Consider the following 13029-nt stretch of genomic DNA (forward strand, 5'->3'; position numbering starts at 1 on the left):
CAAACAGGCAGATGGAAAAATGCAATTTCCACGCCCGGGACCTCTACACTGGTTTACATCTTCTCCATGACAGCATGAAAGTTCACACTGGGAACTTGTCACGGCTGAAGTGTGTTATGTCAAAGTCGCAGCTCACATTTTCAGCTCGTCTTCCATGAAGATGTAGTCATCAAGGGTAGGCGGGATAAGCAGCTCGGGTCTGCCACTCGACTTGCTTGCAACATTGATCTCGTCTTTTTTTCTGCACAACAAAAAAAGAACGGTCATGCCAGTGGGGTTCGTTGAATGTCCACACCAAGCAAGGAGTAAAGCATTTGTGTTGTGTACACACCCCTTGGAAAGTATCGAGCAAGACAGCAAACTTCTGTCCACTGAACTTCTCTTTGACGCATGCTCACTAAGGATGCTGTTGTTGTCAGAACCTGCAAATAAAAGCACAAAACTATTAGCTCAGTATACCACGGACATGAGCTTCATTACTAAATTTTTTCTCGGTGTAGAGGTGAAACAAGGACTCGCCCCACACACCCAACAAATGTGGCATTAGTCACCCGTTTTTCTCATACTACGACTGATGTATACAATATCATTGGTTATATGTAGAGCATTGCAACTGCTTCAATTCTGCTTGTTCTTCGCAGCCTCCCATATTTCCACACAAACGTGGACATCCAATGGCGCCAGGGAGCTCAGTGAACAGGCAGAAAAATGTTGTTGTTGAGTTATGTGACGATCAACTACTTCAATGGTCTGCAGAGACTGAAGGACATCATTGACCATGCAATTAGATCATTAACATGAGCAATACGTAGCAGTAACTAATGCAACCAATTTGTTCAAATGCCCTTTACAGTCACATGAGAAATGCAACTAATTTGGATCACTTGAAATAATGGAAAGTAGATAAACACTCAAAAAGTAGTTTTTAAACTAGCAGTGGAATTTATGATAGCCTTGCAGTTTTAACTTGGGTTTTCAGTGCAGTGAGCTGGAGCCACATAACACTCGCTCAAATGTTCAAATCATGTGATAATTATATGCATACATACATATGTATATATAGGAAGGCTAGCAGTCAAGGGGAAGAAATTTATCAATTTTTTGTGTTGAGTATGTTTATATTTTTTAAATGAAATAAAGAAATTGGAGAAAAAAATGCTCCCCAGGTGGGACCCGAACCCACGACCTTCTGATTACCGGTCGGATGCCATACCAGCTAGAATACCGGGAAGGCTGTGCTCGCTTCCACTTCCTTGAGTATTTACATGGATGTACAGTAGACTCCCATTAAATTAAGATGAACTCGGTTAGGCCGAATTCTCAGATATGCCGAACAACGTGGGTATGTTTGTTTGGTTTTCCACAAACACAATGCAAAAAAAAAAAAAAAAAAAACGCTTAAACAAACCGCCTCACACATACTCTTCTGCTAAGATGAACTTTCGCAGTGAATGCCACCGCTGATGCTTGGTGGGGCATTTACACGACTGAAGGGAAAGAAGAAGAAAAAAAAAAGAGAAAATGTGGCAATGGTGTGAAGTGAATTGGTGTCTCAGCACCACAGAACGAGAGAGCAAGAGAAGTGAGAAAGAAAGAGCCGTGGATAAAGCCGCAACCTCCGCCACCCCCTACCCGTGGAGCTGGCGGTAAAGCAAAAGAAAAGAAAACAAACAAAAAAAAGCAAGAAGTGCTGTGGCCAGTCACGCACACATCGGCCTTGCAAAAAAAGGGGGAAGGGGGAAGAGGAGAGGAAAAACAAAAGTAAAAAGAACGCGACGACAGAGATTCCTATTTGTGAACAGAGAAACTCCTGACCAATGCCATCCCCCTCAGTGGGAGCACGTGCGCTTGAGTCACCGCATGTACCATGCCACTGCCACCACAGCTACAGGCTGCAGAGCCAGTGAGTCAACTCTGTGTTTGCCTTGCAACGAGAGCTACCTGCCCTGTCTAGCAAGCCAGGCATTCAGTGAAAGGCTATATTTTAGCAGTTCTGTGAAGACTAACTTCCGATATGATGAACAAGTTTGCATGGTCTCTTTCAGTTCGTTTAAAGGAAGCCTGCTGTAACTGTTTTTTTCAGCTCTTGGGGGTGGTAGCCAGGGACACTCGAACAACTCGGGATGAAGGGGTCATTCTTTTTAACCCCCGGGCCATGACTCGAGTGTCTACGGTGTGTCAGGTGTAGCAAACCAGCGGGGGAACCCTCTTAAGATACCTAGGGACCAAGACTGCCAGAACCAAGGCTCTCGTTAGATTTGGAACGAATCAGAATTGGAAGTGAGGGGCTCATTAAGTAAACATGGAAAGGAAGACTAGTAGTCAGGAATGCCAAGGAAGGTAAAGGGGAAGAAATGCATTGATTTTTTATGTTGAAGTACATTCATTTTTTTAATAAAAGAAAGCGGAGAAAAACATGGTCCCCAGGTGAGACCTGAACCCACGGTCTCCCAACTGGTAATCTGAAGGTCACAGGTTCGTGTCCCACCCAGGAGCATGTTTTTCTCCACTTTCTTTCTTTTGTTTCAAAGAAATAAATGTACTTCAACATAAAAAAAATTGATGAATTTCTTCCCCTTTGCCTTCCTTGCCATTCTTGACTGCTAGCTGCATCATGTGTTCGTGTGTGACAACAACGGCAAACACGTCAGGCAGCACGCGCTTGTGCGACGTTCCTATCATCACAGTGCATGCTCGCTGTGCATGTTCTCCTTTCCTGCGTACTGCATTCTCTCCCAATGTATGCCATAAAACTGGCCGCAAATAAACCCGGAGATCCTCCTCGTCGCAAGCCTGGCTTGACTATCAGCATTGGTCGTGCCAACACGAAACATTGGCCTTCCTTTCTGTGTTCACTTAATGAGCCCCACATTTCCAATCCTGATTTGCTATTCTCAGCCCTGTAACGTACATTGTAGGGTACAAAAGCTACCATAAGTGACTAAGTACATGCCATGTAGATGCACTATGTAATGTATGAATAAATTCATTAGTCAGACATTTCGTCCCAGAAAAGCAACTAATTTGCAATACAGCAAAAGCAACTCATGTTGGCCACGAACCCATTTCTTGCCCTTAAAGCAGCTTTTTCCTCTGCCTCTTGTGATGAAAATTTCACATGCAAAGGTTACCGCCCTTTCAATGGGTGAATATTAGTAAGAAAAACCTATGAGGCTGGATATTGTGTACAAAATCTGTGAGAGAAGGACACCCCGAATTACCCGTCTTTGAACAAAGCACGCTGTCTAAAGCTCGCTTCGTACTGTGTCTTAACTGCGCTGGACTTGCGTGCATTCCACATGCCGCTTCCCTTTGCTACACTGAGCTTAGCCGTGCACTGGAACGCCCGAAAGCGGGTGCTCCTCACCCAGGATGCTCTGGGAGACGGACACAGACAGGTCCTTGCTGTCGGCGACGAGCTGCCGGATCTTGGCCACCATTTCAGGCGACAGTGTGACGGAGCCCAGGGAGCCAGTGCCATCGTAGGTGAGCAGCTGCTCCAGAAACCGGGCCAGCTCCTCTAGCCGGCAGAGCAGCTCCGACGACACCTCCTGCATCTGGTGCAGCTGCTGTTCCAGGGCAATGTTCTTGCGCTCAAGCTCACACGCGTCCTCCGCAGGCGATCCGCTGGGCCGGCCGGAAGGGACCCCCGATGCCCGCCGGGCGGTGGGCAGCACCTGCTAGATCAGGGCACAGGGCTATACGACACCACAACGCAGAGACCCGAAGATGAGCTAAGCTAGGCTTATCGGCTCCTGGCCACTGGAGACACGGCTTTTAGGTTTTGGTACCTAGAAGGTGCCAGGAAAGTGTGGCACCTTGTGGGCCGCTTACAGAAGGCAGTAGTCCACCCATTTGCTCTCTCAAACTCTCTAGCAGAAACAGAATGGAACGAAAATTCCCATTCAGCTGGCTCGCTACGACTATTGCCCACAGTGGGGATGGGGAGACAACAACGGGAAGCTTTACCAACTGTCCGGCACTGGGAGCCAAACTCCAGAGTAGCTTTTCCAGAGACAAAAATTACCTTCAAGGACAATGGCGTGAATTAAGAGGTATAATTCGTGTCTGCACTGTGCAGCTTAACCCATGTAACCCTATTGGTGTTTAATGTGCCAGAGCTACACTTAGGATTTGAGGAGTGCCAAAAGAGAGGGCCATGGATATAGCTGTGTTTTGCATGGGATCACAGAAACTGTTTTGGCAGAAATACTGGGGCAAAGTATCCCCTTCTTAATATTAAAAACACCGTGACTCTTTTCGTAACAATCGGAGACAGTCAAGTGCCACTCCTGGGATGCATGATATAGAATGGCTCATAAGCAAGGGGGAAAAAGAACAAGAAAGTTTGATGTTTAGCTCCCCATGCTGGCAGAACAGACTGCATAGCAAAGTCATGATGAGTGTTGAGCTAGAACAGGTATTGTCAGCAGAAGCCATAATTACCTCAGGGTGCTCTTTCAGTTGCCTTTCCAAGTCCTCAATCCTGAGCACGAGGAAAAATATTTCTTCCTGGAGTTCAAACACATTCTCCGAGAGACCAAACTCTGACATCTTCTGATTTGTAAGCTGCTTGCGCCAGCGCCGATTGGCCGACAGTCCAGACTTGCGGGGACTTTGGCCTGCTAAGGGACTAAGGAGCGGCAAGTTTTGGTCGATCTCAATCAACGGCTGGGCATTGGGGCCGGTGGGGGACTCCGTTATTTTCACAGAAAACGAGTCTTTCAGGGACCTTTGTAAGAACTTGACCTAAGGGTAGGGAGTATGGGGAAGGGGCACAGGAGTAAAGAGCGAATGAAAAAATCATGTAATCCAAAAGCCACATTACACACTTGCAAAACATTAGTCTACAAACAGCGTCATGCTGAGCTCTTACCCCCGCACCATTGCAAATGAAACTGTTAGTATTATCAAAAATTCGTCTTAATTGGACGTTTTTTGCATTGTGCATGTCACAAGAAGGAAAAAGTGTCATTCATCTTAACCATGCAATTCGTTACAACGGAGTTAGTCACAACGAGAGTCTACTAATCTTACAATCTAGGTAAGTAATAAAACTTCAGTGCATGTGTAATAGTAACACTAACTTCTCTATGTACAAAGTGTACGAATAATGCCACTCAGAATGCTCCCCAACAAAGGGACCTGACATGTGGCAGCTATTTTCAGCCAAGAGTTCCCACAATGCCGTTCAAATTATTAACTGCCTCTGAGAAGTAAAGTAGCTAACTTCTACAATTCCTTGGACAGCAATCAAAACCAGAAAAGCAACTGAAATGGTCAAATTCATTCTGTATGAACGTTTCGGCCTCAAATTTTCCCTCTTAGCAAAGCTATAAACCCGATAATAGGCTCGTAAACATCTATTTGCTCCATCTTCGTTAGCACGTGTGCAATGCTAATTCAGATATGATAAATAAGATGTGTTTAATTGTGTACCATTTTCTACAATCCTGGAGCTTGTGCTTGAACAAAATTGGACGCAATTTACAAAGTGCCCCTTTTGAACATAAATTTAAAGCTTTTTGGAGCTTTAACTTTACAGCCGATGACATTCATTACAGCCTGTCTAGAGCCACTCAGTCTTAAGCTAAGCAAAGTATGATAAGCTTAAACACATACATGTGAACAAAGTGATCCTGCACAAACACAGAACACGTAGGCTATTAGTTTACAGTGCCGAAGACTGCCTAAAGCTAACTGCAACCAACCTAAATTTCATTCACATAGTATTAGATTGGTTGATAATTTGCCTAAAAGTCCCTCAGGGCTACAGCAATATCAAAGATTGACATAAAAAAAAAGTATTAGGTACCAATACCAAATGCGAGACTGCACTGAACTAAACGAAGTAAGGGTATAACTAGCACTGCAAACCAGGCATGTTGATTTTATGCAAACACTAAGGGCAATATATGCAATGACAACGGACTCGCCTGATCACATTCCTATGGCACTCGCTACTTCATGACCCACAAGCTGAAAAAGCCTCGTGTATCACTATGAAAGGTTTTACACATTCAGAGGAATGTTCCTAATGGCCTAGTCTGCTTCTTCTAAAAATATATAACTTCTTTACTGAGATAAAAAATAAACAAGAAACGCATTTTGGTTTATCTACTCTTCACTAGATGGCGCTTGCTGTCTAGCCAGCAAGAGTTTTATTTTTTTGTTTCAGTAAACAAGTCACATGTCTCTAAAATAAGCAAACTATGCCGTTGTGAACATTGATTTGTAAAGCTTTTCGTAGTGGTTGATGAAGTAGCAAGTTCCATAGGAATGTTCACAGGCTTGTTTAAGGCAGCGACGTAACGCAGGCAACGAAGGGCACCGTAGTGGAGGGCTCCGTATTAATTTTGACCACCTGGGGATCTTTAACGTGCGCCGAAATCTCGAACACACGAGCGTTTCCACTTTTCACCTCCATCAGAAAAGGAGCCACTGCGGCCGAGAAACGAACCCGCGTCCTTGGGCTCAGCTGCACAACCCCTTAGCCACTGAGAACGTTAACAGGCGAGTCCCCCTTAAACTGCAAAGAAAGGCTAAATTTGGGATTAGCTCTGAAAAAAATAAAAAAATAAAAAGTAAACATTCCCCACCTAGTGCTCTCAAAGTCACAATATTTCAGATAAATTTGAACACAAGCAAGGCTCAAATTTAAAATTTGTCAACTAAAGGCAAATCTCAAATATTTTTATCAGTCAGCATTCTCCAGTTCTGATCGATTAATTGAAATGAAACAAAATACTAGTAATATTCCTGCAAGTTCCCTTGCAACTACTTTAAATGAGATGTATGCCATATGCCAGAGCATAGCAAAACCTTGAGCAAATGCCTTGCTGCATTTCACTCAAAGCAACAAAATCCACCCAGTGTTTTGTTTTTGTCCAATTTTCTGGGCCACGCCAAAGGTTTTTGGGCCACAAAGAATTCAAACTATAAGCTTATTGTTTAACTGTGACGAAAATATTTTATGGCAGTAAAAAGGAAAGGTGTTTTCCAAAGCTTTCTCACATAAAACATTTCAGCCTTACTCAAGCGGTAAGCGTGTGCATTGAATTTTTGGGGGCCTACGCACTTTCGACGTAGCCTAGAAAATTTTGCCGAAGACTGTGCTGCGGTTCTGAATTGCTGAAAAAAAAGGTTGATTCTGAACTTGACACAAAATACAAAGAAAGCATTTTCTAATTTTCTAATCTTTTTTGAATTTGATGTACCCGGGATCAACTGCTGCTTTGGCAAAGGCATACGATTGGAAAACATCTTAAGGATACAAAAAAAAAAAAAAAAAAACAGTGCCTTTTTTGATACCACTGCCAAAGTAAATTCATTAAGTGATTTCACTAGAATTATTGTCACATTTATTTTTTTGCTCCGTCCACCTTTACACCATTTTAAGTTTTCAGAGCAGCGCGAGGACAGGCAGTGGTGCAAGCTATAGTGCAGCTTTCCTGGTTAGCAATAACAAATTAAAAACATTCATTTACATATTGTTGCTAACAGCAACGCAGATATGAGAACTGAACACTTACTTTCTTTTCATTCGTTCACTTTTAGTTCAAAACAACAACACAAAAAAAGCACACACACACAATTCAAATGAAGTTCTTTGCATAGAGGGAAGTTGAGAAGAATGCCCACCTGCGCTCGTGCCTTGCTAAGCTCAGTCTTCAGCGACTCTGGATCATCATCAGGCTCCTCGGTCTGCACAGACGCATCCTGAAAACAACGAAGTACAGTAATTAGCTCAAGGCACATTGGAAGAGTATGGCCTCCTTTGCTTACACAGACGGCGTTCTGCTCCATGGAATCTATGGAAACTGGCACCAGCTGGCCCGAGGAGTTGACAGCAAAGACCAACTCATCCATGCTTGCCATGTGCTTTCGGTGCCGACTCGGGGACATGGTTAAGGACAGAGCTTCGACCTCGTTACGCAGCTCCACCACACACTCCAAGGCAGAACTGAGGTCCCTGAGCATGTCGTCACGGCAAAGGTCGGCCCCGCTGCCGTCAGCTGAGGTGTTCAGAGACAGCAGGGCGGAGTGGGCCGCCTCCACGCGTTCCTGCAGCAGGCTGCACCTGTCACGCATGGAGTCCTTGGGGTCACCACAAGGCTCGGTGGCTGCATTGGCCTCCTGCAGGGTTTTCTCAAGAACAGCATCCAGGAGCCCCACAACGTCTTCCTTCTGCCACTCGGACGTAGCTGGACCCTCAGCTTGGTACAGGGCTCCGTACAGTTGCTGCAGCTTGCCGCCCAGGCCCAACAGCTCAATAGCCTGTGGGACACTCGGGTCGCGTAGCTCTTCCCCGAAGTGGTCCCCAATGCCTCCGTTAGCGCTGCTACTCTCAGCCGGCATGGAGAATTGTAGCCCACTGCCCCGTGCCTTTCTCAGGATTGTGGTGAGCTCTTGGACGCCGTGGCTGGAGTCTTCCCCAGGCTGAGGAGTAGGTGGCAAAAGCTGAGCCTCCTGGGCCAGCTCGCGCACTACGTGGCACAAACCCGCAACTTCTGCGGGCACTCCATGCGTGACGGACTGAACGCTCACCGACAGCACGTCTGACCCCTCAGGCGAAAAGCGCGCAGACGGCAGGTTTTCGCGAGACTCGCTCCTGTCCATCAGCGATCGCTGCTGAGCTGCCGATTCTTCACATCTGGCAAGAGCGACGGACGGCTCCTGTTCGCCATCGCCAGATCGCAGCTTTTCTCGCAACGTGGCAATGGTCTCATCCTTCTGCTTCAGTACAAGCAGAAGCTCCTGCAATGATTTTTCTGTTTCTGCCACCGACTTTCCTCGCTCAGACAGCAGCTCCTGGACAGAAATAGAAGCAACATGATGGGATTTACAAAAGTGAATGAAACGATGAAAACATTCGCAGAGCAGGCAGTACAATAATTAAAATGTTCAAACGTAAATTGCCTTTGCAAGACTTTTGTTTAGTAAAAAAAATAGGCTGTGAGAAAAAAAGCAAAATTACAGCAACCTGCTGCAGTAACTTAATGCCAAGGACAGCTGCCCGCCTGTTCTTGGCAACCTGTCGAACGTTAGGGCAGGCTGGCTTTACACGTCCAGCTTCCATTAATGCAGCTTTAGTGTTGGAACGGCAGCACCATACATCTATGTTATAAGGTAAGGTCAGCTTTCCACAGAGTGGTGCCAAGTGTTTCATTTTGGCAAAAACAAATGCCACTGCCATTCTGCAACTAAAGTTCTGTCACTTCAAAAGAGGCTGGCATAGACAAAAATTGTTTTTGTTCAGTTTTGAAATAACCAGGTAAGTGCAGTCCCCAGTGTTGGTGTTAGAAAAAAAATTGGGCAGAACCCAGCTGCTATGACTATCGACGTGATGCAACTAGCATTCTTATGGCTCTGTGACAGGTTTGCGTGCACTTCTCTTCACCCCTCTTTCTACCCCCTACCCCCCTCCTCAGTTTGAAGGTCCATATTTGCACCATACTGTACCTGTTACGGAAGAACGACGCAAGGCAGACCTGGGCCATGGCTGCCCTTAGCGGGGATGACAGGTTTAATGACAGGGGAAATCGACACACACACACACGCACGCACGCACGCACGCACGCACGCACACAAAAAAAAAAAAAAGAGTGCTGAAGTGGCTTAGGTAACGTTGCAATGCCCTGAAGAATACAACTCATTTCAGAGTTTCTGAACCGACAAATGATAGCAGAACGTACTACTTGTGAGCATACAAATTGCTGTGGGGGGTTGAAAAACTAAGTGAGGCCATGTGAGTCTCTGACAGTGAATCACTTTCCTGACTTCGTGACTTTTTTTGCTCACTTTCTCAATAATTAAAAAGGCTTGAGAAGATGCCAGAATCTGCACAAAGACTTTCAGAGTGTATAGAAAATGGAAATAAATGAGACGGTGAACGCCACACAGATGAACGCCCCTTCTGACAAAACTGACGGCAAAGCACCATTTGCCGGCCCTGAATAAATGAAGCCAAGGCACGAGAAGTTAAAGATGTGCCAACTCATGACACGCTTTTAAAGTCTGTGTGCTGGAAGCAAAAGTATGCTTGTCCGTCTGATGATGTGCTCTATGGCCAGGATCAGCTCCATTACGAGTTTTTAATTAAGTTGTACTATTTATTTTAACAAGCTTGCAAAGTGCCCATTTTCATAAACTGGCACGTTGCTGGGATGCTCATAACAACTGCTATGACCACAATGTTTTTAATCAGAGTGAGCTTTCACGATTCAAACTAGCAAAATGTGCCGGAAAGTCGCATGTGCTTTGTACAAAATCCACAGTGCCAGGGTATTTACCTTACCATCGACTACTAGGAATATATTTTGGGGCAAGTCTATTGTCCCAGCAATCTCCTACCGCAAGAATTATGAAAATCCATTCACTATCACCGAAACTACGCGCGATGAGAAATCGCGCATAATTGTTCCCTCTCAACTCGACCACGGACAACGCAACGAAAGCTGCGCACTTTCTCCCGAAGAGGGGGGCGGCTCGCAGCATTCTCTTCTGCGGCCTTCGTTATATCACAGGCTGGGGAGTTTTCTCCTTTTCTTCGCAACGTGGAGGCGTCTATTTCCGGTCTGGTGCCACAAAAAAGCAGGCATGGCTGCCTGCTGGCAAGCGTGCGCTCGAGCTGGTAGGGTGTTTTTGAAGCAATAAACGTTTCTTGTCGAGTGGTCTGGTTGAAAGGGAAGTATTGAGCTCATAACTCAAACTCCACGTGCACTTAAAACACAAAAGGAACGGCAAAACTGTGCGTACAGGTTCAGGCATAGAAGAAGTTCGTACACAGCACCGATGACAACGAATCGTCACAGAAAATGCGAGAAATTAGCCGCGATGTTGACCAGTGACAGCTGATCTTACAGCCATGGGCTCAATGACGTCGTTTAGGCCATGTCAGGGGTGCATAATGAGGAGAACTGAAGAGAGCGCAGTTGGTTTTTCCGCGTCTTTCACAGCAATTTGCGCACTTACCGCTTCACGTGCACGTGTAATATTTGGCTCAGGTATTCCTGGCAGTGTAAGCTAAACGTCGTGCAGGTTTACTTGCACTACTCAAAGAGTGTTGCAGGGTCCCTTTAGGTGCAAAACTGCTTCTGCGCATTCCACCATTTCTGCAACCATTTCTGCAACCATACATACGAAGTCCACGGGAACCACAAAAAATTTCTAATTAACTGAACTTCCAATTAAAGAAAGAGCACAATAACAGCACTGTTACTAGTTCGCACCACGTCTCCCTTCTTGACGTCCATTCCTAAGTCTAGCATACAACATGGGTTGCCATGTTAGTTGAGACTTATTCCTAAAATCAAAGCCTAAAGCGTCCCCTCCCACTCCCACCACAAACTGCTCACCCGGTGCTGTGTGCAACAACAAGAAAGTTGGGAACTGTAAGAGAGATGCACACACTGGTGTGAGTCTCAACTGGCCTGCCGCTTTATCAACTGTGCGCTGCCTCAGTTGCGATGTTGCCGACATCAGTACAGAACACGGCGCTGCTTTTGTGCTAGAAAATTTTGAATTTTATCGGGAAAGGACATCACCTCGATGTTTTTTATTTGAAATAACTTCCAATTAACTGACGTATCAAGGTTTAGCTTTGAATTATTGAACAATTTCTTCAATTGAATTGCACGTAAAATTGCTGGAACCAGCACGCCACTTCCAATTAAACGAAAACTCCAATTAAGTGACTGAATTATCGAGAGTCGACTGTATCTGTAAAGACAAAAAAAAAATACAATTTGCTCTTTTTTGATCAATGTTTTTGTTTTCCAGAGTTAGGCCCAAATGCACTCATTTAGGCAGGATTTTTTTTTTTTTTTGCTGTAAGATGGTGCCTGCAAGGGTTAAGCAGGTGCGAAATAAGCTGCAGATGTGACCAGCATAGCAAGTAGACAATCACTTTTATTAATTAAATGTGTAAATTGCAAGCACAAATGCCGATTTTCAGCTGTTGAACTTAATTATACTCACCTCAATGAAACTTGACTTCTCCCGGACAGTAATGTGCAAGGAGTTGCATTCAGACTCGAGCGACGATTGGCGGCTTTTCAGCGTGCTAGTTTCCTGCAGAGAACAGCAGCTCGTTAATCACCCACTTTTACCTTAGCCATGACCTGTCTGAAAATAGCATGAGCACAAACACAAAAGCACACCTGGATCTGTTTCTCCAAATTCTGCAGCTTTCTCTTTGAAGTCTCCAGCAGTTTGTCCTTCTCGATGCAGATCCTCTCGTGCAGTTTGGAAGCCTTTCTGATCTCTCCTTCAAGATCCAGGCATCTGGTGTGACTAGCTTCGAGAGAACTGGTGAGCTGCGCTATCTCATTGTTCAAGCCCTAGAAGGAAACGGAGACCGTGAGTGGGCAATTACCCCACGTGCTGCTACGAATGTCTCAGCCACTGTACCACCCAATGTGCCAGATTTCATGGTAGGCAAAACCTTGCAGCTTCAGTAGACTGCTCCGTACTTATTCTGTAAAAACTGGTAGTGTGCCCCAATTTTTTGTTCCTTCAGGTTGTCTACCAAATTCCAATTAATAAATTCCCAGATTTTTTTTTTCAGGTTTTTCCTGACATGTCCTTTGAAAATTCCCTGACTGCACGACCTCTTACGAAATGCAGAGCAATAGCTCACACATGCATAGATCACACTGCTGATCCACTGTTCCACATTTTTACCAAAAATAGTCACCTCCTTAATTCGGCTATTGTTTAATGCCACGGGGCACCAATTAAAGCTACATTGCTGTATAGCACTTTCTTAAAGGGGTCCTGAAATACCTTCCGCCGATGCATGGATGTATATGTAACCAAATAAAGCAATGCATTAGCAATCTCCTCCCGCAAGAATTTTGTTAAAGCGATGAGTATTAGCTGAGAAATCGTAAATAAAAAACCGCGCATTATCGTCGCACCGCGTTTCCTCCTCCTTTCGCTGTTGACGGCGCGCGAGCCTTCCCTCCCATGATGCTGTGCTCCTCAGCGATGACGTACTTCCGCTATGGCGCTCCTAGACTGCCGTCT

General features: G+C 45.2%; 1 protein-coding gene across 12 annotated transcripts in view; it reads right to left on the reverse strand.

Annotated features, from left to right (window-relative positions):
• The window catches only part of LOC144150613 (uncharacterized), an 88602-nt gene that overhangs the window by 37135 nt on the left and 38438 nt on the right, over positions 1–13029 (reverse strand). For 11 of the 12 annotated variants that reach the window (XM_077682173.1, XM_077682172.1, XM_077682168.1 and 8 more), the window contains 8 exons: positions 12162–12341; positions 11980–12072; positions 7786–8811; positions 7642–7719; positions 4447–4749; positions 3368–3680; positions 332–422; positions 137–241 (listed from right to left, as the gene is read on the reverse strand). In XM_077682173.1, the coding sequence (XP_077538299.1) occupies positions 137–241; positions 332–422; positions 3368–3680; positions 4447–4749; positions 7642–7719; positions 7786–8811; positions 11980–12072; positions 12162–12341 (2189 nt within the window). The remainder of the gene's footprint in view (positions 1–136; positions 242–331; positions 423–3367; positions 3681–4446; positions 4750–7641; positions 7720–7785; positions 8812–11979; positions 12073–12161; positions 12342–13029) is intronic. The other variant, XM_077682167.1, reaches the window with a different exon arrangement.

This window comes from Haemaphysalis longicornis, unplaced genomic scaffold (genome assembly GCF_048455015.1).
Source record: "Haemaphysalis longicornis isolate Haplotype H1 unplaced genomic scaffold, Haemaphysalis longicornis Haplotype H1 scaffold_1, whole genome shotgun sequence".
NCBI classification, from domain to species: domain Eukaryota; kingdom Metazoa; phylum Arthropoda; class Arachnida; order Ixodida; family Ixodidae; genus Haemaphysalis; species Haemaphysalis longicornis.